The following is a 26,645-nucleotide window of genomic DNA, read 5'->3' on the forward strand; positions in this document are numbered from 1 at the left end:
CGTTATCATCGCACCTCGCGCTGGCACGGGCTCGCGTGGACCTGGCCCGGCAGCTTGCCCCGAACGCGGCTGCAGGCGGACCCCGTCCACGCGACCACCGGCATCTGCAGCACGACGCGACCCGTTGTCCAGACCGTCCGGGTGAGTGCAGTTTCTTTAAAAATTTGGTTGCGCACAGGCCGCCGCAGTGAAGCTCGGTACCGATGATCCAGAGCCTGGACGTCCAAATCCGAGGCGGAATGCCCATCGGGCCTGAATGGCCAATTGTTCAGGCTCGTCTGAACGGACGGCTGAACGGACCCGGCTGAACGGACATTCGAGCCAAAACCCGGTAACGCGCGCTGTAAAGCACGACAAGCGCGAAGAAGCACGTCAAGTCCCATGCTTTTCCTAAGCAGCGTCGGGCTTTAAACTTACTTGCGCATTTTAAGGTCACTGGCTTACTTTGGAAGCTCTTAGAAATGTTTTGTGCACGTCAGAGTGACGGAAGTTCATGTCTACATCGCGGTACATCGAAATACCGCTAGTCCATCTTTTTCAATTTTTGATTTTTCAATTCTTGATTCCCTCTTTCATGCAAAATAAATATGTACAGGCGACAGTTCAAATTCCATTAAAAATCTCTGCGTTTCATTGCAGCCCTATATTACTCTCACTTCAGCAGTTATCCTTTCTCTCTCGGCTTCGACTTTTTGCTTCATTTCTATCCCGAGGGAGTTTGCGCTGCCATGGATTACTTCCTCTGGGGTACAAAACGACTGCCGAGGTAATTTGATAGTTGTTTCTCCGTTGAAAGCTTATGCAAACCCCGAGTACATTTGATTCCAAAAGCCTTACATAATCCAGCTTTCCTTTACATTTTTTCGTTACACCATTGCAAATTCACTCCGTGTTTACTACGATAGAGTGCCGAATACGCGTGTTTCTTACCCCTCTATTATTCCTTACACCCGGAACTGTATTTCACTGCGCAAGGATATCGAGTTGCGTACGCCTCGTATTTACTTCCGGCAGTGCGGCAAACGACATCGTCAGATAGAGGACAGACCTTGAACAAAGGGTGTCTCACAAAACGCCTTTTGGTGCATCAGACTGCAACGAGGTGGCAGCATTTCGCCTCGGGCATCGCTCCATTCGCTATGGCTATTTCAGCCGCTGCGTCTGTCTTTGTGTGTGGCGCACTCAGTGGATGACACTCACCCATGCACGAGGCTTCCGAAATAACGTATAATGGTTTCCGGCAAGCACGGACACGCGAGCACAAGTAAGCATAAGTAAGCGTTGTCCTGTCCGTTTCTACCACGGAGCAAGAAATATTTAGGAGTGGAAACGCCGCTGTTTGCGGCGACCAGAAAAGGTCACAAGCCCGCGGAGCCGTTATCACGCTGGCGGCGCCTGGCGGCCTGGAAAGAAATTACCGCCGTTGAGAGCGCGCCGGAGTAGGCCGGAGCCGCCTGCCCGGGTGCTGCATTTTTTTTTCGCTGCGGCTTCTAGGACGCGCCGCATGGCGCCGCCGCTGTATACGGCCCCGTCGGCGCATACAACAATTGTGACTTTATCTGGTCGCCCACGCTCGCTCGCGCTGACGGGAGTTTCACCTCCTAAATGTCTTACTTCGTGGTTTCTACTCACTTGTGCTGGGGTCCGTACGTGCTGGAAACCATTATACGTTCACCATGCACCAACTGGCCCAGCAAACTACTCTACTTCCGGAATAAGGGAATTCTTCGTCGTGGCCGACCGTGCTGCGCGTGTGTATAATCGTAAGACACGCGTAACCAGACAGGGCGAGTGTTAATGGGCTGCCGCATTTACGGGTTGTCGCATTTACACGCCTCACGTATAACTCGATCGCTTCGACGGTGGCAATACGTTATGTCGCCATAATCGGTGCATTTTACCAGCGCTGACATATGGGGCAGAAACTTGGAGACTGACAAAGAAGCTTGAGAACAAATCAAGGACCGCGCAAAGAGCGATGGAACGAAGATTGCTCTAGGCATAACGTTAAGAGACAGAAAGAGAGTGGTTTGGATCAGAGAGCAAACGGGTATAGATGATATTCTGATTGACATCAAGATGTAAATCAGGATGGAGCCGGGCAGGTAGTGTAATGCGCCGGTTAGATAACCGTCGGACCATTAGGGTTACAGAATGGGTACAAAGAGAAGGGAAACGCAATCGAGGACGACAAAAGACCAGGTGGAGCGATGAAATAGGAAATTGGCCGGTGCTAGTTGGAATTGGTTGGCGCAGGACAGGGGTAACTGGAGATCGCAGGGAGAGGCCTTCGTCCTGCAGTGGACATAAAACAGGTTGATGATTGATTGATTGATTGATTGATTGATTGATTGATTGAACGCTAAACGCATTGCCGTCGACAGACATCGTGAGATGGGTTCCGCCATTTTTTTTGTGCACTTGAAAAACAGAGTGTAGGCGTTACAGGCCTTGAACGCAGGAGGAAGGAAAATCTTATACTCGGCAAAGTCTGGTGCACAAGGACCGGAAGTTTATTGGGGGAAGTTATTACCGGAAGTTGTCAAGGCGTGCGAGACATGCTTATATTGTCTAGTTCAATAATTTGACCTCTTTTACGATAGACCGGCAGGAACAAAAATGCCTGCACAAGAAATGCAAATGCTTCGTCAGAAAACTTCCTTCTGCAAGCCGCGCTCGGAAGTTTGATACGTTAAATACCGGGGCGGAACGAAACGCGTTGAGTCTATAGTTTTAACAACAGGGACGAGCTGCACGGTTTTTAGAGTAATTGTTTGTAATTTGAAGCCAAGACTATAGCGTCAGAGCACGCAACTTGGCCACAGGAGTTACGTCATTCGTGTAACCTTATGGGGAATGAATGAATTATGGGGTTTTACGTGCCAAAACGACTTTCTGATTATGAGGCACGTTGTAGTGGGGGACTCCGGAAATTTCCCCACCTGGGGTTCTTTAACGTGCACCCAAATCTAAGTGGACGGGTGTTTCGCATTTGGCCCCCATCGAAATGCGGCGGCCATGGCCGGGATTCGGTCCCGCGACCTCATGCTCAGCAGCCCAACACTACACGTGAAGCATATCTATCCGCTATTTCGTACTATTGCTATCCTGTGTAAGTACGGCGCCACGTATGGCCTCCGTACAGTGAGAAATCTAATTGTTATCAGCGTTCGATCATGCGGATCGACCAGTGCTCCAGGATCATCGATTGCTGTTGCACACGTGGCGTTGCATAAACAAAGAAACACGCAAGATGGCGGAGGGAGCCTTAACTGAATAAGTATTGAGTTGTACTCAACCGCTAAAGAGAGGTCTTAACTGTCTCGCTTTCATGTTCAGCGACACACGCCCTTACGACACGCAAATGACCGAAAATGGCGGGTATATGGAGCGAGCACGTTTGCCCGTGTCGTCTCCTCACGGCGCGCTTTCACACTGCAGCTACACGGCGAAGGATCTGCCGAAGGCGTTTACCCGCTGACGGGCTTTCCTGAGAACAACGAGGATCCGCGATGGCGTCGCGACCGGCATTACCGACAAGACCACCACAAGATGCACCGGCACCAGCACCAGCACCCGGAGGATCGCAGGAGCAGCGTCCCACGGTGTTCGTGCCGACTAGCGGAATGACTGCAATGCCCATGGCTCGAATGCCCATGAGCGGAATGGCCATGAGCGGCATGCCTATGAGCGTCGTGCCTGTGACAGGAATGCGCACAACCGGAATGCCCGTGGCAGGAATGCCCATGGCCGGAATGCCCATGGCCGGAATGCCCATGGCCGGAATGCCCATGGCAGGAATGCCCATGGCCGGAATGCCCATGGCCGGAATGCCGATGGCAGGAATGCCGATGGCGGGAATGCCCATGGCAGGAATGCCCGTGACCGGTATGCCCATGACTGGAATGCCCATGACCGGAATGCCCATGACCGGAATGCCGGTGGCTGGCGGCCCTATCAATGCGCAGCGCGGACCCTACGTTCAAATGCCGACGCCGGGATTGGCGCCGTCGGCCTTGCCGGCTGTTCAGGGTTGTCCCGCGGGTCTGGAATACCTGGCCCAGATCGACCAACTGCTTATCCACCAAGCTGTACAGATCCTGGAAAGTACGTGTCGCTCCCCGGTGCGGTCGATTAGCGGGCGGGACGTAGACTCGATCGGAAACCGCGCAAAATTACAGGGCGTGAGAATGTGTCATACATAACTGCCCTCACTAGCAGCGAAGCGTTCGTTTATTTTTTTTTTTTGAGGCAGCACATATAAGTACACAGCTTTGCAAGAAAAAAAAACGCGAGAACACGTCAAGGGAGCATGCGTGGTAGTAAAACAAGTATGCAATCTCTCCGGTTAGAGCTAAATCTCCTTCGGAAAGAGTGAAATTGCGAGGAAAGCTTACACCAGCATCACCGCTCCTGTCGATGTGGAGGGAGTCAGAGATTAATGGTGCGCGATCATCATGATAGTTTCACAATATGGCGTAATCTAGAAAAAAAAAGAAGTTGCTCACAGCCACTTTAAACGCCGTGCAATGACAAGTGGTTATCTGTCTTGCTTATTGACCTCATTTGAGTGTTCGCGCACGCGGTAGTTCAAGCAATGCCTCATTTGTCCGACAGAAAAGTCATCTAGAAAAAAGAATCCGGTAAACGACGTTACAACGGCACTTAAAATATACTATCCATTTTTCCGCAACGTCTTTCATTGTAGGTCCCTCGATTGACTTTTCTGACACGGATTACCAAGCTTACTTGGAGCAGTAAATAGCAGACTAACGCTTGAACTCTTAAGTTAGCGCCGATCTAATCTGGCTTTATTGTCTTCTTTTAATTATGACCTTTGTTGCTTAAGAGAGCTTTACCTATTAGTGATCTTGGTGCCTTACCTCCCACTTAAATTGCGGCTTCTGAAATCGGCCTAGCTACGGCTTCATTGATTAGCTCCATGTTCATCTTCCTGTTATAAAGCTGCATATTTCATTGCGATAACAAGGCTGAATTTGTCTGCTTTTACCTTAACGCCGTATAGTTAGGTCTATTTCTTCTCTATTAAGAACTGGAGTACTCTAGCATATACTGTAACTCTATGCTAGTGTAGAGTCGTTTCTTTCGAACTTTTTATTTGTAGAAACGCTGCATTGCCTCTCAAGGTCGCGGGTGTAAATGATTTATTCAAGTTAGATCCGGCTGGAAGCGCAAATCTCTGTGTTGCTGTCCTTGCTTCCGTTTGGAATTGCGTTCGATTTTGCAAAAAGCACTTATGCAGAACAAGAAATCGGGTGACTTTAGTATGTGCCAATAAAGTCCTGCTTTCAAGTTCTCGGCGGTTGCCGCCCCCGAAAGCGTGGTCCAGGGGCATTTGTCCTCGCTTTATTTCAATGCGAAACAGTTTTGCGGCCTCAAACGGTAAAAAAAAACAAAGAAACACAACACATCCCTGTCGATACATGCCACCGATTGCTTCGCGAGCGCGCCGGCTCCGTCGTGGGGAAGACTATTCATGGCGGGAATAGATCACGTGACCGCGACTAGCCAATCGGCTATGTATGCACGGCTCAGTGAACCTTCCAACGCAATCGCCGGTTCTCGCGCAAGTTCCAGAGTGTACCCCACCATTCGCCTCGCGCGCGTAGTCTGATTACACAAGGCCCAGCGACAACATATAGGCAACAGATAGAACCAGCGATAGCGCACGGGAAACTACCGAAACAGAAGTGCGCGCCTTGCGATGAGCGATAACTTCTAACAGTTGCTATAGCCGGTGAAACATTACGGTAAAAGATACGGTACCCATGTCGATAGAGACTTTTAGCGTGCCCGGTATTCGGGCAAGCGCGGGCGGTTTGCCGGTTTAGCGGGAGCACAAACGTGAGCGGCCAAATTGGTGGCGCCAGCTGGTGGCGGAAAGCTCAACCACACAAACACAGAACTAATAACTATATTCTGCTTAGCTGCTGGTGTAAATTTTTGACAGTGGCGTATAATCGTGTTCACAATTACGCCGCTACCAAAAATTTGCACGAGTAGCGAAGCAGGATATGGTGAGTTACTGCAGTTTTAGCTCTGCGTTTGTCTGGTTGAGCTCTACAACACCAGGCGGCTTCACCGCTCCGGCTGCTCCCGTTCCATCCGGTAATCCGCCCAAACCGCTGCCGTTTACCGGAATAGCGTACAAGCTAAAAGTCTCTAATAGAGAGTTTTAGCAGAGCGTTTACCATCCGCTCCGCTCAGACCGGCCTACCACAACAATTGGCACGCAGCCGCTCAGCAAAACGCTACCCGGAACTCTGACGCGCATGCGCACAGCACACATAGCGGCAGCGGAACGTGGGACGCTGACCACGTTCCGCTAGGAACCGGATTTAGCGGTGCGTCAGGGAGCGTGTAGTTGCTTTCGTAATTCGTTTTACTGCCAAGCTGAGAGCACGTCAGTAGCATCTCTGGGAGACGCGCTTGTCAGATAAGCGATGTCAATGCATTCTGTGCAGCCACCGGTGCGCGTGAAACGCGTGCGGAGCGGAGCGCAAGCAAACGCTCTGCTAAAATTATTACCCGGTTTTTTTCACGCATCTTATGATGCACCTCACCCATTTTCTCAGTTCTGAGATGAAGGCTGAGGTCTTCATTTGGTTTGTTGGGCTCCTCAGAGGCCTTGTCCGGACAAGGACCTCGCTGAGGATACCCAATTTTTGAAATAAGTTATACCATGTTTTTGGCGCATGATAGCCTAAGTCGCTTATGCGCCATAAAACCCAATACAATACAATACAATACAATACAATACAATACAATACAATACAATACAATACAATACAATACAATACAATACAAACTGTCTAATACAGCTTCTTCCTTTACGCTTTGAATCAATGACTGCCGCTATTTTACCTTCTCAAGAGAGCTGACAAGAGGAACGTTGGCAGAGTCAGATTGCACGCTGACGCTCATGTGTTCAACTCGCGCAGTCTTCGTTCCGTTCGAGCTGCAGAACAAGTACGTTGTGAAGAACTCCATGGGCCAGTTCGTCTTCACGGCGCTCGAGCAGAGCGACCTATTCAGCCGATGCTTCTGCGGCAGCAGACGGCCCTTCGAGATGTCGCTGCTCGACTACCGCAACGTCGAAGTGTTGCGGCTTTTCCGGCCACTTCGCTGCGACTGCGGCCTCTGTTTTTGCTGCCTCCAGGCACGTACATACTGTCCATTGTACCGTAAGACTAGAGTTGTTCAGTTGTAGAACTTGCGCACGCATCTTTTCCGAATTTCGGAAACCCCTTTGGACTTTTTCATCGAGTCCCCGCAATGCCTTCTGGGATACCCTGCAGGCATCGCAACAATACCTTCCGTGACCTCTTATATAGTAGATGATCCCTAACAAAGGCATCGCTTACCTTCGTGCTACGGTGCAACAGTCCAGAGAAGAGGTAGAGAGAATGGTGAAGAGGAGGTAGGGAGAGGAGGCAGAGATTGGGCAGAAACGACGCAGCCACGAAAGGAGTGATCAGCCTTGCCACTCTTCACCCGCAGCTCCGATACAAGGTGGAGGGGGGGAGGAGGAAAGGGGAGACACTAGTGTGGGAGAGTAAGTAGGCAACGTAGAAAGGCAAGAAAGCGCTACCACTGCACAGAACAGCGCTTGCGGACAAAGTGGATAAATTCAGGTTCAAAGAACGCGCACGCGCCGTGGGAATCGATGTAAGCGAAGCTTCTGATGCTGTTTGCTTTGATTGGCGATAGTTGGCGCTGCTGTTGGCGGAGAATGTGTAATTTCTTCAGCGCTTATAGTTCAATACGAGAGTGGTGGGTTCATGTTAAGCGTTACTTCACGTGCGCCACTGCCGTTTGTATATGTAGTTCAGAAAACACAAACGGAGACCTGTTTGCTTGAGGCATTGTTGTGCGTCGTTGTTCATAAGCTGATAGGGTTGAGCACTATCATTGCCTTACATTGCACATCGCATCGTGGCAGAAATGTACAGAAGATTTTGTCAAAAACGGCTAGTCAGCAATTAGTTAGCGTTTGTTACAATAAGTTGAGTATGCGTTTCAATTTCTCGTACATGTCTGCCTCTTCCAATAACCCAGTTCAAGAAGAATAATTATGCTATCTGCCGCATGGAAAACCTAAACATGATAACCCTTTATATGTGTGTACACGTTATATCAGTTCTCACGTGCGCCATTACCTAGACTACCAGGTATTTCTGGGCACGATAATGAAACTTACTATTAAAAACGAAGACGAGTTGTCGTTTATTGTTTAATGTGTTTGGTTTCTCGTATTATGCCCAGATGTCCCAACTTCGTTATCTTTTGCCCCTGTCTTTAATTACATGTTCTTGAAGGTAAATTGCAAGTAATATCCGTGCGCCAGCTCTCACACGCACTTTAGGGTTGTTTCTGGGCACGTTAAATAAATAGGTACTACATTCTGGGGTGCAGGAAATGGACGTGCGCGATGCATCCGGCGCTTCGATAGGCTCCATCCGGATGGAGTTCTCGATCATACACCCGACCTTCTCGGTTCTGGACAGCCAGGGGAACGTTGTCCTGGTCGTCAAGGGCCCCTTCTGCACAACGTCCATCTGTTGCCAGGACGTGGTCTTCGATATCTTCGCTAGGGACGCCGTCTCCAAGCTGGGCGCCATAACGAAGACCTGGACCGGAGTGCTCAGGGAGGCCTTCACCGACGCCGACAACTTCACGGTCACGTTCCCCATAGACTTGGACGTGAAGATTAAGGCCGTGCTGCTCGGCGCGGTCTTTGTAATTGTGAGTGGTTGATTGATTGATTTCCGCATTGCTGGCGCGCCTGGAGGGCTACTAATGTTGACAACCTGGCGATTCTTTCCTAACACTGAAAGCTAGGCACACGAGCATTCTCGCGTTTAGCCTCCATCGATATGCGGCCACCGCTGCCGTGTAGTCGCACCGGCGACCTCGTGCTGAGCAATGGAAAGCCACAGCCAGGGGGCAGCAGTGGCGGGTGACTGCAGGTGCAGGGCAGCAAGGCTCACACTCGCTCACGACAGATCAATGTAGCTTAAACAGCGGGCGATCGAACGCACTGAGAACAACACTGCTGGCAAAAGGCTGTGCACCTGCAGCGACAGCATTGTCGGCAGTTCACTTTCGAGGAGACAATTACTTTCGGGATGTTTCGAGCGACTACAGCACAATGCGCGTGGGAGCGACTGGGGGACAGCGTTCCTGGCACAGTGCAAAGCACTCACCATCTTGGCACAGTGCCAGGATACGCGTTCGGTTATAAGTGGACCCACGCATCGAAGTCTGTAGCGGCGCTGCAATCTCGCGAAAGTGATTTTAATCGCCAATAGCAAACAACGGAGAATGCCTCCCCAGGTATCCTACAGGCAATCGCGGTATCACTGTGCCGTCGAGTGCGATCATTAGCGAGTTCCTGCTGGTTGCCGTTCCGCAAGGAACATTTCTAGATTACGCGACGATATTTCCCAGTTTGCCTTGCAACGAAGTCGAATGAACACGCCGTTCCGTTGCCTGGTCCTCGCCCACTAGGCTAATAATCATACGAGTACCCTTTTTAATGAGTTTTTAATGAGTAATGTGTAGAGAGAGAGAGAGAGAAGGAGATTCTTGATGATGGGAAGGAAAGGTTGGGGTAAAGTGCAGCGCAGTAACTCTCTCTCAGCAGAGGACACCTCAACCGCGCTGCACAGGGGGTAGAGAGAGACGAACGTGTAGATATCGTGGCGCGAAGTGGGGATGGAGAAACAAGACGAAGCGTCGCGGAACAGGAAGGTATAGGCGGGTGGCGCGCTGGGTTGACAGTTGGGTTGACAGCTGCTCTGGCAGTTTCTGCAGGTTTTCTCTGCGATGCACACGTACCGGGTTCGTATCGTGATAACATCGTCTTTGCGCACCGCATACGCTGTGTGTGCGAGCGAAAGCGTGCGACGGTGACCCGACAGTGGCGGCCCAATCTCGCGTGCGCAAAGGGACGAAGCGCGCCGTATTCCGTCGCGTCCACGGTGCCGTGGGATTGGGGGAGGGGAGGGGGCGTTGTAGCAAGCAGATCGCTTGAAAGCGATCTGCTTTGGGCGCGCAGTCTAGGTGGGCCGATGGCTCGTAACCCTGTGTGCGCTGCGTTCTCACCGCTTAGTTTGCGTTGAAGAGGCAGGCAGCGCGGAGGTCACTTCGCTCGCTGCTGCTGCCGCAATTCCTCACGTTACGACAGCGAGCGTCCGCGGTCGGGTATGGCATGCTCATGTCTGTCTGTGCGCGCTGACACCGTGCTAGGTAATTTAGATAGTAAGCGAATGTACGTTTACAACGGGCGTTTTACTCCGGCAGCTGCTGCGTATTGAGCGGCCACGCGAGCCCTCTCTTGAACGCGATCTGCGATACGGACAGTGTAGACGGGAAGGCGCACCGAGAGCCGATAGCGTCGTGTACGCTACGGCAGCCATACGCTTGCGCGTCACCCGCGTTCACGAAGTGAAACGTCACGAATTTTTTGAAACAGCGTTGTGGCGCTTGCCTCCGATAATAATAATAATAATATACGGCGTTTTACGTGCCAAAACCACTTTCTGATTGTGAGGCACGCCGTAGTGGGGGACTCCGAAAATTTTGACCACCTGGGGTTCTTTAACGTGCACCTAAATCTAAGTACACGGGTGTTTTCGCATTTCGCCCCCATCGAAATGCGGCCGCCGTGGCCGGGATTCAATCCCGCGACCTCGTGCTCAGCAGCCTAACACCATAGCCACTGAGCAACCACGGCAGGTCGCTTGCCTCCAAGGCTGTTGCGTTTATTTCCGTTATGTACTTTAAATCTTTGGATACATCTATACACTGAGCTAGATTATTAAATCCGAAAAGTTAAAATAAAATTAATTAAATCGTGGGGTTTCACGCGCCAGAACCACCATATGATTGAGAGGCGTACCACAGTGTGAGAGTCCGCATTAATTTTCCCAACCTGGCGTTCCTTAAACGCACCCAATGCAAGGTACGCGGGCGTTTCTGCGTTTCGCCCCCATCTATATGCGGCCGTCGTGGCCGGGATATTTGATCCCGCGAACTTGTGTTTAGCTGAGGAAAACCATAGCCGCTAAGCCACCACGGCGGGTAACATGAAAAGTTCGCTTCACTCTACGTTATCATATGTCTTGCGCTCTGCTACAGCTGTCTGTTACTAGCGTGTACACCGGAGAAAAATTCTCGTCTGCACTATTCTCCATAAAAGTTAAGGCCTCGTAAGGCGCGCTGCGTCCGCATTCATCGCTTTACACATATTGTTTCTAAATTTCAACCGTCGTGTAGGCGGAGAGGTCAGCTTGACCACGTTGTTGCCGCGTGATCGCCTGTCCGCTCCCCTCCCCAAGCGTGCGTTGGGTCACATGACCCCCAACATTGAACGCGCCAGGAGGTAGTGTGCACCGAGCCACCACCCTTGCAAGCGTGCCCTCGCATGCTTTCCCTCGCACCCACAGCGTACAGAAGATCACGGCGACGGCGGACACTTGCTTGAAGTGTCCGTATAGTTGTTATGGCAACAAAACAGACAGAAAAATTGGAGGACGCTTAAGCTTCGTCTTCAAGAGTGGAACGCGAGAGCGTTCCCGTTGACCCGCCAAGGGGTGTAAGACAATGGGCTACGGCGCAGCGACTACGCGCCCGGCATCGGACGCGGTGAGCGTCGAGCAACGCAGCGTTCGGCGCGGCAACGAAATGTGCGCCTGAGCAAGCGACGCACGCCTGAGCCTTAAAAACAGCTCGTTTCTAAGGCAACACCGCATTCACCAGAGGCGCTTTTGTACCGCTTTGAAGCATCGAACTCGTGGTAGCGTCTCCGTCTCACACTCCGGAGACCCTGGTTCGATTCCCACCCAGCCCATCTTGCAAGTTGTTTTTTATTCATGAAGTGCCTGCTGGAATTTATCGCTCACGGCCAACGCCGCCGACGACACCAGCTTTTCTGCGACACGGGCTCCCTAACGCTGTCGCGTTAAAATACAAAGTACGACAGTTTCTCATAAGCTTTCTAGAATAATATCTGGCATTACAATGCTAGGCAGATTTCCGGCGTTTGATGTGCACTGTATCACAGATTGAAATGCCATATACCCTACGTAGCTTTATTGCTATCACAATTACACGGCCATTGGATGCGCGGCCCTCGCGCCTAGCCGGGCAGGCTCGATCCCGATAACAAGTGCTCCGCGTGACTCCAGTACAAGTGATCTGTATCTCCTGCATTTTGAAACATAACCGCGACCGCTTAGATTAGAATGAACCCACTAACTCGACGTGGTTTTGTGACTCTTCGCAGGACTTCGTGTTCTTCGAGCAGTCCGCCGGTGGGAACAACATGGATTGTCCCGGCAACTTGATAAATTAATTATACGAAGATCACCCAGATTTTTTTTATTCGTTCCTCAAGACAGCCAGACTGCCCAGAAAGGCTGCAACCATGGCATACTTCGGGGCCTTTGCGCAGTCGACTGCATATTTGTGAACGCAGTCCTAACAGAAATTGCGTCTATTATTGCGCTGACAGCGAGCTGGCTATCGTTTCTGATTTTCTAGCACGTTTCTTGAGCGATATATCTTTCTTGGATTTCTGGAGCCAGCTAAATTAGTGTGAAAGCAGCACAGAATTCGAGTTTTATTTCGGATAGGAAGTCCTTCAGTCATGCATTTGTTCGTTATCATTTCCTTCTGAAACAAGTTTTTTTCTCGTGGGTGTGAAAGCACAAAAAAGCGGCAGACGTGTTTGTAGGGTCCGTGTTATACAGCACGAATACTGTTGTCATACGTCTGAACATATGCAATATCTGCCGATTGTAAAGAGCTCGCACAGCAAGTACAAAAGTAAAACCTGTTTACGGGGTAAATGTCCACGTATAACGAAGACACGGTTATAGCGACTAAACACTGTCACCCTCTGCCCGTCCTTTTCCCCTTGTAGATATCTTCGCCTATCCCAATCTTGCGTCAGCCCAGCCCGTATCGTATACCTGCAGATTTTTCTCGTTATTACACCTCGTGCTTTTAACAGCCTCGACTATGCTTTTCCTTCCGCTTGACACTCGTTACGCTACGTTAATGCGTCACCAAGTTATTCGAACCCTCAACCTTGCGAGTTCGCACGAGATGAGACTGTCCAGGGTGTTGTGAAAAACGCCCAAATAAAACCACTTCTGACGAAATCCTGGTCGAAAGCCTGCAAACGTGTGCAACTGAGAACTCGAAACGAGGACTAGAACAGAGGATGGGGGTATAAAAAAATTTTTCAAAAGGAGGAAGAATCGAAAGACCAGTGGGAGGCTCTGCTGGTGACGCAAGACCCTGACAGCCAGCTGCGGTTGGTGAACAGGGCTCGGGCGGCGGCAGCGAGCCGTGGCTACCTGGGCTGAGGAGGCCACCCACCTTCGGGCTCAAGAAGCCTGGTCTCAAAATAAAGTTTATTTCTCTCTCTCTCAAAAGAAGCTTTTTCGAAGGCAGCCATATATTTGTCTTACTGGTCGCGACGGCTCAGCGACGACAGCGTTCTTGTGCAATTCGCGCATACGAGAAGGGCACAACGCATCGATCGCAACCCTACGATTTAATGACGTAAAAAAAAAATCTCGAACGGTAGTTGGCGTGTACAAAATGCGAAGCAATCGCGATTTGTAGTGAACTGTTGTATCGTATGTATTATGTAAATCTTGTTTTTTTTTTTTCATCAAACATGTGTATCCTACCCACAATGGGCTGAGTGGCGAACGGTTGTGTAGAGTTAAAGGAGGAGGAGGAGGAGGAATAAACTTTGTGTGCACAGAAGATTTGAGACCTAGGCCTCTCTAGCTATATAACGGCCTCGAGTCCTTGGGCCCTGGTGGCACCTTCGGCCTGCTGGAATGCCTTGAGTTGGTCTTCCGGTGCACAGCTGAGCAACGCGGTTTGCCACTGCTCTCTGGTCTTGTTTATTTGATCCTGTGTGGGTGTCCGAGGACAATCCCAAACCATATGTTGTAGGTTCGCCCGTGTAAAGATCCGGGTAGTAGCGATGGTAGGCCACCGGGTTCGGATATGTATCTGTAAAAGGCGCCATTATAGGCTGTAGTGTTTATAGCACAATGCATTAACGCGGTAGCGTTAAGGGCCGCGTGTCGCATAAAATCCAGTGTCTGCGTCGTCGTGCGTCATCGGCGATGTCCCTCTCAAAACATCGTCGCGTAGCACGACCACGTAGGTCTTCCGCGGGGCGTGCAGGCGTTATTGAAATAATTGAATTTATCGACGTAAAACGCGTCGGAAAATTCGTAAAGTCAGGCTTGCACACAATTTACAGACATGATAGCGTCGGATTGTAATTTTAATATATGAGAAAACAAGTTTGTTACGCGGAAACTCGAAACACGAGCGCCTTTCTTCCTCGCTTACGGGAGTACGAGCCATTCTCCGCCCTGTAGATCGGCCGGGATCGGCCCACCATCGTTTTCTGTCGGGCTCCGTGTTGCAGAATATCCAAAGTCGGCGTCAACGGGGCCTTTTAACGTCATCGCGTTGTGCTCATAAAGGTGTAGCTTAAGTGTCCTCCAAGTTTACTTTTTTAATGGCAAGCTATGACACTGAACGGAACTAAAATACAGTGGCACATAACACGGGACCCCAGGGACACATATAATCAGTGTCACATAACCCAGGTCGTCTCGGTGGCCCATAACTTGAGTGCACTGTTGCCGGTACTGGCTCACGAAAATGGCGAGATAGGTTGCACAATCATCCGGATCGGCCCACGAGATGACTGTCTCGTGGGCCCAAGACGTAGCCCCCACTTGGGAGCACACTAGGGCTACATGCCCTAACTTTCAACCCTGCAGTGGCAAATAAAGTTCTCTCTCTCTCTCTCTCTCTCTCTCGGCCCATCTAAACGACGAGGTACATCAATTTCCTCTTGAGCAGGTTCCTGTAGCGCCCCGTTACCCACGACGTTGGGAGATGCTGGACGGTGATGATTATGATGATGATGATGATTATAATATGCAGGCATCCGCCTTGAAGCTGGGCGGTGACCAATTGTCGCCTAGCCTGCTTGATTTGACCAGGATATCTGACATCGGAATACATCATGCCGTCTCTTGCCCGGTTGTACGAGCGCGACATCGGCTTCCATCATCGCGCGTCTGTGGAGAGGGGAAGCCGATTGTCTGAATGTGCGCGCCGTGCAGAGAAGACGAAAAGAGATACGAGAGAAAGTCGAGCGTCTTCCCGCAGTTTGTCGCCGAATCGGCCACTTGTATAGCATTGAAAGTTGATCGACAAAATTCCTCGCCATACTTAATGGCTGACGCGAGCTGTGGTTTCAGCTGTGGTTTTCAAGGCAAGAAAGCCATTGTTCATTTGTGGCCTGTCATGTTCCCAACAGCACACAACGGCACAGTATTCGGCTTGCGTGGTCGATGCCTACTAACGTGCTGGTTTTAAAGAAAGACGTTGCGATCTCTGACAGTGTTAACAGTTCGGCTGGTAGGTAGCGATCAAATAACGTGCGCGCATAATCGCAACAGTCGTGGTCTAACGACGAAAGTCGCCTCCCCGCGGTTCTTGTTCGAAGCTGGCAAAGTAGGCGCGTCGGCAAACGACTGGAGAGTCGTGCAAGCAACGAAATCACGTAAAAGACTAATCACGGAAAAGACGGTCTCGACTCAGACGCATAAGTCGGCTTTAGGCCTGGGCGCTGAACTCGGTGTTCGCATATAGACACAGATGGCCGTATTGTAAGTGCTCGACGAAACACGATCGTATGCTGGCTTGGTATGTTTGTACACAATGCGAAGGCATGAGATAGTGTTGAGCACGCTACCCTGCTAGATGCAACATAACGTGACGGGTTCCCGGGACACACAACTGACTTCATTGACGAATTTCCGAGAGCTCGGGACGTTTGCTGCTTTAAAAACGGCGTTTGAACATCATATAGGCTCGTGCGAAGAGTCCCTCAAGCAGCAAATACTATCTCCCTGTTTTGATGACTATTTAATGCGCTCTGTGTTGATACATCCATAGACTCATATCTATGTCTGCTCAGATGACATTGCATTATTTGCGTCGGCGAGCGATGTACATTCCCTCTATGAAAGTTATGGCTAGATGGATATCATGTCTTCATATGTTCACAAATGTGCCCTATTTGCATTTACTCTATCGGTTCGTATTCATGTTTCCAACATATATCGCCAAAATGGAATGTCCCTCAAGTGGAGTCCCTTAGATATGTTGCGAGTGACATAGCTAGAAAAAAAAAACTTGATCGACGCTCTCACATGAAATATGCAGCAACAAGAGCATTGCGTGCTGTAGCTATACTTTGCAAGCTTAGCAACAGACGCTATAGCGCATAAACAACTGGATAACGGTCTACGAGATCTATGTTCCGGTAATATTAGTTTTTGGTTGTGCACTATTTCGTACTGGTCCAGTGCAGAAAGTTAATATCCTTGCCGTAATAAAAAATTGGAGGACGCTTAAGCTTCGCCTTCAAGAGTGGAACGCGACAGCGTTCCCGTCAACCCGCCAAGGAGTGTAAGACAATGGGCTACGACGCAGCGACTACGCGCCCCGCATCGGACGCGGTGAGCGTCGAGCAACGCAGCGTTCTGCGCGGCAACGAAATGTGCGCCTGAGCAAGCGACGCACGCCTGAGCCGTAGAAACAGCTCGTTTCTAAGGCAACACCGCATTCACTAGAGGCGCTCTTGTACCGCTCCCCAGGAGCGGTTACAGCGGCCCTTGGCCGCGGTTCCCGGTCAACGGAAAAGCCTTCTCCGGACTACCAGATGGTTCTACCACAACTTCCTTCAGGTGCTAGTGTTTTGAACACTATTTTTATCCACGGCGAAGTTAAAGCACGGCCTTATCGTGTTGAGCACTTCAGGGACGCGCTTTCAAGACTGATGCTGCTGCCGGAAGTGGTGGCCCTCGGGGCTTATCAGATGAATCATGTGTGGGCCGTAACTTTTTCGAACGAGGCGGCAAAAAAGAAGATACTTGACGCTGAAGCATTTCTTGTTAAAGAACATCGATGCGTGGTCATTGACCCGTGCAATCAGGGTGTCAGGCTCAAGCTCTTCTGGCTGCTGCACGGTGTTCCTGATGAAGACGTCCGAACAGCGTTGGCACCGTTCGGGAGAGTGACCGAAGTGACGAGGGAGAAGTGGAAAGTACAAGGCTGCAACGACAAAGGAACCACGACACGGTCTGTGGTCCTTAAACTCAAGCCCGGAATGACAGCGGACGACCTACCACATCAGCTTCGGGTCGCGGAAGACCTGGCTCTCGTCATTGTCCCGGGCAGAGCACCCCTCTGCCTCCGGTGCCGTGGCACCGGACACATTAGACGAGAATGCCGGGTTCCACGCTGTGGGCTGTGTCGTCGCTTCGGCCACGACGAGACCCAGTGCGTGAGAACGTACGCCAACGTTGCTGGTCCAGGCGGGAGCGAAGACACATCGGAGCTCCTTATGGATCAAGAGGATGCCGAGGAGGCCGCTAAGGAAGCAGCTGAAGGGGCGGATGCTCAGTCTACATCTCTGGAGATGAAGACCGAAAATGTGAACTCGGAGGGGACTGATAAGGGCAACGTGCCCGATTCGACGCCTCCACCTGCCCAGGTTCAAGTCAAGGAAAGTGGTGTTGAGGCGACGAGTGCGTCTTCAACTATCCAAGCAACCCCAACCACCGCGGTTGACGAGACAGTCAGCATCTCCGAGAGCATGGACATGACTTCCAACGCTAAAGGTGCCGGAAAACGGTTGCGCGACGATGTTGAGGACCTCAGCCAAGACACCGACGGCGCGGGTACCGAAAGACCGCCACAGAAAACCCAGACAGGCCGAAGGTCGACGTTGAAGGTCAAACTCAACGAGCCGCCAGACAGACGGCTGCTACACGGGCCACCTCCGCCTTAGCGGAGGTTGTGTCCCGGGAAGAACTTCCAAAACCCGATCTTTGATCGGGAACGGGCCTGCGACTACGTGGGTTGGCAGTCGTCGGCTCGAAAGGGAGGGCCATGTTCAACGAGCATCACTGCATACCAGAGTCCGTATGTTTCCTAAGAAAAATTGTGTAGGGGCGTACCCTAAATATAACTAAAACAATGGCAGACGCTATTAACCTCACCAGTCCGCTTCGTTTGGCGACATTAAACGTCAGAGGGTTGTCGCAGAGGCGAAGACAGTGTCAGATAAGTCGCATGTTACTAGAAAAAGACATTGATTTGATGGCTGTACAAGAAACAAAAATTGAATCTGAAGAAAAAACGGCTCGTTTGGTTGAAATTTTCAGAAATAAGTACAATGTATGCGTTTGCCACGCGAGTGGTACTTCTGGGGGCTGCCTTTTGTTTATTAGAAATAGCATTGGGATAATAGAGCAACAAGTTACTTCATGTGAAGGGGGGCGTTTGCTTATTTGTGATTTTTCTTTTTCTGGATTGCTGTGGCGGGCGGTTTGTGTATACGCCCCTAATAATGCTCGAGAACGTGAACAATTTTTCGTTTATCTGAGGTCTTTCTTGCGGTGTGAAAGACACGTTCTAATGTTTGGCGACTTCAATTGTGTATGCCGGCCGATAGATCGATCGAAAAAGCAACTTAGCCACGATAAAAGTGCCGCACTTCTGCATGAAATTTTGTGTGATGTTGATCTAGAGGATGTTGGGAGTGTTCTTGGTTCTTACAGTCATGTGCAATATACGCGTTTTCAAGGAGACAGCCACTCAAGGTTAGACCGCATCTATGTTCCTGTTCACTTAGTTCCACTACTTTCTGAATATGGTGTGGAATGTGTCAGTTTCAGCGATCATTGTTTGGTAACGGTTACGATAGGTATGAAAAAGAAAGAACAGAAATTTAATTGGCACCTATGGAAACTTAATGACAACCTTATGCAAGATGAAGTATTTCTTAAAAGAATAAAAGAGAAATTAGACGCTGTTCTCCTTGAGGATGCAAAAAATGTTGTAGAAGCTTGGGAGATGTTCAAAACCGAAGCGAAAACAATTGCTTTAGAGAGAGCATGCGTGTTGCGGCAGAAACAAAAGCAAGAAGAAAAGCAACTGCAATGCACGTTGGCATACCTGTTGAACATGGAAAGCGGCGGGGCTGGTATATTTGCACATGATATTAAACAAATTAAAGCGAAACTTGAAGTGATCGATGAAGAGAGATATCGTGGCGCGGTTTTAAGAGCACGCGCTGAACGCGTATGGCTGGGTGAAACGCCCACCAAGCGAGCTTTGAGTGAAGAGAAGAGGTACGCTATGACCAAGGAAGTAAAAGAAATCGTTTTTCAAGGGCAGCTTACAAATGACGGGGAAATGATAGAACGTGCTTTCGTTGACTACTATAGCACGCTGCTAAGCAAGAGGACAAGCGAGATCTCTGCGTTTAAGAGTGAATATTTACCTCTTATGCCGAAAATTGATGGTCAACTCAAGGATGCCCTTGAGAGGCCGATTTCTGTAGCAGAAATTGAAAAGGCTATAGATGACCTTAGTGTAAGGAAATCGCCTGGACCGGATGGACTTGGGGCAGCGATATATAAAATTTTCAAGGTTGAAATGGCTGAGGCTCTGCACCGCGTCATAACCAAGTGTTACGAACAAAAATGGACGCCTCCTTCTTTCCGACAGACACACGTAGTACTGATACCTAAATCAACAGACCCCATTAAACTTCAATCCGTAGAGACCTACCGGCCAATAAGCTTAGCAAATATTGACTATAAAGTATTTATGAAGGTGCTCGCCCATCGCCTTCAAAGTGTAGTCAAATCCCTAGTAGGTACACATCAGACATGCGGTATAAAAGGCAGGACTATATTCACAAATATACATATAGCGCGAAGCATACTTGAATGTTGCGATACGATGGGAGATCATGTAGCTATGCTACAACTAGATTTGGCCAAAGCTTTTGACAGGGTGTCCCACGAAATCCTGTTTATACTTCTTGAATATGTTAATGTCGGATCAGTCATTTTGGACGGGGTAAAAATGATGTATGATGGTTGTACCACAAACTTAATCATTAACAACAAACTGAGCAGGCGGATTGCAGTAATGTCTAGCATAAAGCAAGGCTGTCCGACCTCAGCCTTGCTCTTTGCACTTTATTTAGAACCTTTCTGTTTAAAGTTACTACATAACCATAATATTCGCGGGTACACATTTTTTGGTAAAGAAATAAAAGTTTTAGCTTATGCCGACGACATAGCAGTGTTCTGTCGTGATAAACAGAGCATTGCAGAAGCTGTGAGGGAAGCCCAAGCTTTTTGCAAGGCTTCCGGTAGTGCCATAAGTTGGTCAAAATGTTTAGGGCTTTGGCACGGGAATTGGCCAGATGCACCAGAGGTCTTTTGCAAAATGCAATGGAGTGTATTACCCGGCACTTATCTTGGGGTTCCACTCAGTGCCTACCGTGAGCCAATCGAATACTGGACGAGCGAGAGAGACGGAATGAAAGAGCAAACTAACAAATGGGGAGGCCACAACTTTTCGATGTTTGCTAGGGCCAAAGTATGTAATATCTTTTTAGTAGCTAAAATGTTCTACGTCCTGCAGGTGCTATGCATGAGCCGATCTTCAATTCAAAAAATACACAGAGTGTTTGCAGAGTTTATTTGGGGTTCGGTGTGGGAACGCACGAGCAGAAGTAATTTGTTTCACACATTGCGCAGTGGGGGACTTGGTTTAACGCATTTGTTTTTCAAGCAACTTGTATCGAGATTTGTTTTCTTCCGCGACCAAAGCGATGGGTTTCTGCGGACGGTAATCCAAGTGAGATTGCGCGACGCTTTGCCCGATTTTGTTGTATCGTCGCACGCAATCAAACCGATGGCACTAAAGGGCTATCTGCGTGAAGTTTCCATGGCGATACGTCTTCTAAACGCTCGTTTTTCGAAAGACTACTTGTTTGCAGTGTCACGAAAACAATTGTATAAGGATCTTGTTGAAGTGTTTATACCTACACCAGTGTATCGTTCTATGTATTACTTAGGGCCTGAACGAGATGTTTTCAAGCGAGTCAATAATATGCCTGTACGAGCTAACACAAAATCATTCTTTTTCAAACTGCATACCGGCACACTGCCTGTTAAGCCATGGCTAAGAAGCAAGGGCTTGTTTGTCCCATGGTCAGACAACTGTTTTATATGTAACAAGGAAGAAACTGTCGAACATATTTTTCTTGACTGCCACGATGCCCGCTTTTTTTGGGACATCCTGCAAAGAACATTAAAAAAGGAGCTTCCTATCACTGCGTTCGGAATAAGGTTTTTGCCATGTGCTGAACCTGACGGTGTGCCGGTGGACATGTTGATGCTATTGTGTATGCAAAGTGTGTGGCGAACTCGTATGGCTGTACGCAATGCTGATGTTGATGCAAGGCCAGCAATGTATTATTTTACCGAGAATGTTAATTATACAAGCGAAGTGTTGAAACTGCTAAGTGATCCGCCAAATTGGCTTTCAGTGTTGAACAGTTTGGCTTCGATGAAGCCATTTTAACATGACACGTCAGTCTTAGTAAAGACTAGACTTTTTAACATTCGGATTTATTTGACAATATTTGTATGTACTTGCCAAGCCGGTAATAAAGAAAAAAAAAACTCGTGGCACTCCGGAACACTCCGGAGACCCTGGTTCGATTCCCACCCAGCCCATCTTGTAAGTTGTTTTTTATTCATGAAGTGCCTACTGGGATTTATCGCTCACGGTCAACGCCGCCGACGACACCGGCTTTTCTGCGACACGAGCTATTATTAGAATATGAGTTTATTAGTGAATCGAATGAATGTTTTGAGATTCAGTGGCAACGATTACGCACTCTGCAAGGCTTTCTTGTGTAAGCACAGTTGAGAACATTAGACGTAAGTACAGGTAGCACTGTCCCGAATTAATGGCCATCGTTCCAGCCCAGCGCAAGTTGTCATCAAAAATGTCCACATCTGCTATTCTAACACATTCGCTCATCTCAATGTTACATGGAGAACAAAGTTATATTGCGGATATTTCATTGTTTAGTTCCTCCATACTTACAGATAGTCCACTCAGTTTAGGTTCCGGGTCACTGTGAATAATATATGTATACATCTAAATGAAATGCCAGACTCGCTTGCCAAAGCTTTCCTGTACTGTCAGGTAATTTGGGTTTTGCCGGTTACGGTATATGTCTCTCCAGCAAGATGCAGAAAATTCCGCCTCTGTCAAGCGCCTACGAAACAAGCAATGCTATAGAATTGTGACATCCGGCATCTGCAGTTCCCGTGCGACGCTGAATGGTGTCCCACAGAGTCACGATGTGGTCCAATTTACGAGTCTGCGATGCCGCATTCCGCTGTTAAGTATTTATTTGCACAGGGCTGGTCTGACGCAGTCCCCCGTTTGCCATCTCTGTATTAAAACGGAGACAATCGATTACTCCTTTTTGTCCTGTCGATTTTCGGTTAAAAAGAAAAGAAATACTTCTCAGGGCTTCGTTTCGTCAACTCGCACGATACGACTGATTTCCCCAATTAATGATGATGAAGATTATTATTTCCTTCAAATGGCACATAACCACGTCGGGGTATTGTAGAAGAAACGAATTACTCTATTACAGGGGACTCGGCTCTGAGCTCCAGCTACAGGGATGCTTGCCCTGCCATAATTTTGTTGGAAACAGAAAAATCGGTGACATGAGACGTTATCCTTATGTTCATTTAAAACTTCCCACGCACTTCAGCGTTTTGGCTCATTCATTTTCAATCAGTTCTGTACGATTCACATTGCGTTCATATTCCTGAACTTTTACATTGCGTTGTATTTCTTCATTTTATCTCATATTGTTTTTTTTTTTGCTTGGCGGTTTCTGGCTCATCTATCGTTGTGTGTATATCTGCCATAGTTTCGAAATTGACAAAGCGGGCAGGGCTGCCTTGCGTGAGCTAGTGGCAGTGGGTATGCCACACGCCTGTCAACATAACACTCATCCGACAAGTGTCATGCTCACCAGGCCTCAAGCCCTCACGTTCAGAATGCTTCAAACAAACACGTACCCCACGCAGAACAGACTACATCACTACATGACTGACCTATACAAAACATCATATTGCGAAAATTGCCATAGCACGCTAGACCTACATCACTTGCTCTGGCCGTGTGGTCGGACCCACGCAAACAAGGATCAAGACTCCGCCAGGCTACAAAAAGCATTACGCAGCACGGACCTGGCGGAGCAGCTATGGGCCGTCCAGCGAGCCCACGATGCGGCCAGGGAGTTACAACTCCCGGTCCCAACGTGGGAGTAGCCCGCTCTATGGGACCTTGCGTCCCGTAGCTCGCGGGACCTCTCATTAAAGTTATTCAATCCAATCCAATGCCAATCTAAAAACGTCCCGTCATACACCGCCTATACTCCCCCTGCCCCCTCCCCCTCCAGCACAGACAGCTAATTGCTACGTGCCCGTGCCCTCTGCTACTGCTCCTTGCGTTGGATCCGGCTGTTTCGTCTGCATTTTAGCTTTGTTCCTGTACCTATTTCAGATTCCTGGTTAATTCTCCAATGGTGCGGGTACATGCCCCGCTCAAGCACCATCGCCATCGTTATCATCGCACCTCGCGCTGGCACGGGCTCGCGTGAAACGGTCCCGGCAGCTCGCACCAAAAAAGGCGGTTGGAGGCGGACCGGTCCACACGACGACCTGCAGCTGCAACACTGCGAGACCCGTGGCCGAGCCATTTAGGTGAGAGGCGTTTCTTTATAAATTTGGCTGCCTACAGGCCGCCGTAGGGAAGCTCGGTATCGCCGATTCACAGCCTGGACCACCTACCGAGATGGAATGCCCAATTGAGATGGGATGCCCATCGAGCCTGAATGTCCAATTGTTCAGGCTCGTTGGACATTACGTCTCGGTTGGATATTCGAGCCAAAAGCCGCTAACGTCGGTAACCGTAAAGCACATCAATCTTGAAGAAGAAATTTTAGTCCCATGCTTCTTCTAGACAGCGTGGGGCTTTAAACTTACTTGCGCATATTAAGGTCATTGGCTTGGTTTGCAAAGGTTATAGTGGCATGGATATGAGGAGAGACCTGAGCGATACGTTAAAGTGACCGAAGTTCATTTTTGCAGCGCGGTACCTGGAAATAGCTTAAGTACACCGATTTCGCGCCTATTCTATTGGTTTTTCTGTTTCTACAGCCATCTCCCTCGGAGACTGGGGCTTTCAAATTCCCGAATCCTTTACTTTATGCATAATAAATCCCTTGTAGGCAAGTTTCCAAACGCCGACAAAAAATTCTACGTTTCGTTAGAGCCTTCAATTACCCCCACTTCAGCAATTATCCGTTCTCTCGTGGCTTGGACTTACGGCTTTTGTCCCAAGCATGTTTGTTCGGCCATGTATTGCTGGCTCTTTGACACCAAAAGATTGCTGATGTAATTTGATAGTTCTTTTATTTCTCTGTTTAATTCTTATGCCAATCCCGAGCACCATTTAGTCATCTTGATATAAAGCGGCTTGATTTTATTTTTTTATTTACATCATCGTAAATTTCCTCTGAGTTTCCTGCGAAGGTGTATCGAACTACACCTCTATTTTTATTATTCCGCTATTATTTAATCATTCCTTATTACTGCTACCATCTTTTCCTCCCCACCCTTCTCTTTGCTTCTCAAGCCCGGGCCTTAGCCAATTTCTTGTTGTTGGTGCGGGCCAATGTATGTCGGCGGCGACGAAATATACTCCCTGCGACAGGTATTCTGCAGCACTGGCGAACCTGCAGGGCTCCTTCGCCAATGTGAAGGCCGAACGAAAGTCGAGATGTGTTCATTCGATCAGCGGCTGCTGATATCCGCGATATACGGCGTGCATGCTCAAATGTTCGAACATTTCTAGTATCCATGTGGACTAACAGTTACCAATCAAAAAGGAAACTTTCTAATCTGGTCATTAATCAGACGCTTACACCACGAACTACATACCGCTGCGAAGAATGTTGTCTGCGTACGCCTCGTACTTTCGCCAGTGCAGCAAACGCTGTGAGATAGAATACAGACATTGAACGACGTTACTTACCTTGCACTTCAACTGCACGAACCCGGCAAACTAAAACAAAAATAACTTTTAGTGCTTTATATCGGAAAGAGTGCTCATAATACGGTGTCAGTATTTAAGCCTCGTGCATTACGACGCGCCAGGATGTAATAGTTAGCAGACACGATAGTTAGCGGATACTGAAAGCACTGCGCTTATCGGCACAAGACGGCCAGACCTGGTGAGGTGCCCTTCAAAGGGACACACAACCGCTCAAAACATGAAACGAGATGACACCGCTCATGGAAAGATTGCTTATCGTATTGGCTATACCAAGCCCTGTTGTTGTCCTTAAACGTGAATTTATGTTTTTAATACTTCACTAAAAGTCGCGAAAAATGACCGTTGGCACCCATCGAGGCAGAAAAAAAAATGCATAAATGACTTATTACGCGACCTTCTAAAAGTACTAGCAGTTTCTGCTCTTTCTTCTGTTATGAGCTATTTCTTTTTCTAACTTACAATGTGCAGGTAAGCATCCTGTAGTAGGTAGAAAAGTAGCACTGACTGCGCCTTCGTTTTCGATGAGTTGTTTTGGCTCGGCTATCGACAGAATAATGACAACGGGGGCCAGTCAGCCAACCATGGCGTAGGCGTTTACATTACACTCTACAAGAAAGATCTGAGCAACAACCCAAACCTATTGTACCAGCTTTTTATATTCAAAAGTGGCTGATAAGGTCCAAATATACGTGGATAACAACAGATTCACTCACTCCTCTAAAAGCAGGGGAGAACGACGGGCAGCTTTTACAATTTGAGAAGGGGGCTAACGGCATCGCTCTCACTTCCCGAGCGTTGCTGGAGGGACGGACTCTTTTCTTATTTAGCGGTTGCTCATATTGAAAAATCCTGCTTGCAACATATCCACGCGCTCCTGAAAGTAACCGCTGTAGCTGTAAAAAACTTAGCAGGGGTGAGCGTCTCGCTGGGCCACAAAAAATACCGGGTTCTTAATAATCGGTTGTCAACCCCTTCAAATGACGCGACATTGGAAGAAGCGAAATGGCGTACGGAACAACCCAATAATGTTATAGTTATTCTCAACGACTGAAGAGAGGCCATTTCTTCCACTCTTTCTCGCTCAGCGTCACACGCTCTCACGGCCAAAGTAAATTACCGCGCGGTATAGGGTGGGGATGAACCGAGAATGCTTCCCATTGCTGTCCTCTCACGGCGCGTTTTCAAATCGCAGGCAGACTGCGACTGAGGAGTCTGCGAAGTAGCTGCCAAGGTGCTCTCACCCGCTGTCGCGCTTTCTCGAAAGGAAGGAGGCGACACAGCCGCGATGGCATCACGGCAGGCCTCAAAGAGGTCATCACGGCAGGCCTCAAAGAGGTCATCACGGCAGGCCTCAAAGAGGTCATCACGGCAGGAATCGCCGCCGACGTCACCGCCAGCACCACCGGCGGTACCACGGCCGGCACCACCGCAACCACCACTACCCGCTCCGGCACCGGCAGCAGGACCCGGAGGAGCGCAGTCGCGGCAGCCCACGGTGTTCGTGCCTATGGCCGAAATGCCGATGGCCGGACCTACGGCCG

At 49.2% G+C, this 26,645-nt stretch overlaps 1 protein-coding gene and 1 long non-coding RNA gene across 2 annotated transcripts; both read left to right on the forward strand.

The window, feature by feature from the left end:
* Nucleotides 1-12,399, forward strand: LOC139049441 (phospholipid scramblase 2-like). Its single transcript, XM_070524813.1, has 5 exons — nt 1-141; nt 3,442-4,107; nt 6,963-7,180; nt 8,437-8,766; nt 12,311-12,399. Exons 2-5 carry the CDS (start codon nt 3,513-3,515, stop codon nt 12,377-12,379), a joined length of 1,212 nt encoding a protein of 403 aa, XP_070380914.1. The 5' UTR covers nt 1-141; nt 3,442-3,512; the 3' UTR covers nt 12,380-12,399.
* An 11,273-nt stretch (nt 12,400-23,672) lies between these two features.
* Nucleotides 23,673-26,600, forward strand: LOC139049868 (uncharacterized). The gene is made up of 3 exons (XR_011508645.1): nt 23,673-23,750; nt 26,297-26,415; nt 26,464-26,600. It is a non-coding gene; the product is annotated as an uncharacterized lncRNA (long non-coding RNA).
* The last annotated feature ends 45 nt before the right edge of the window (nt 26,601-26,645 follow it).

The sequence above is a fragment of the Dermacentor albipictus genome, chromosome 9 (assembly GCF_038994185.2).
Source record: "Dermacentor albipictus isolate Rhodes 1998 colony chromosome 9, USDA_Dalb.pri_finalv2, whole genome shotgun sequence".
Taxonomy (NCBI): Eukaryota; Metazoa; Arthropoda; class Arachnida; order Ixodida; family Ixodidae; genus Dermacentor; species Dermacentor albipictus.

What these genes read in the sequence shown, in the direction of transcription:
- LOC139049441 (XM_070524813.1), top strand. Translation starts at nt 3,513, where the DNA reads ATGGCGTCGCGACCGGCATTACCGACAAGACCACCACAAGATGCACCG. An exon ending in TCTGTTTTTGCTGCCTCCAG is followed by an intron (nt 7,181 to 8,436) that starts GCACGTACATAC and finishes TCTGGGGTGCAG; the next exon opens with GAAATGGACGTGCGCGATGC. An exon ending in TCGGCGCGGTCTTTGTAATT is followed by an intron (nt 8,767 to 12,310) that starts GTGAGTGGTTGA and finishes GACTCTTCGCAG; the next exon opens with GACTTCGTGTTCTTCGAGCA.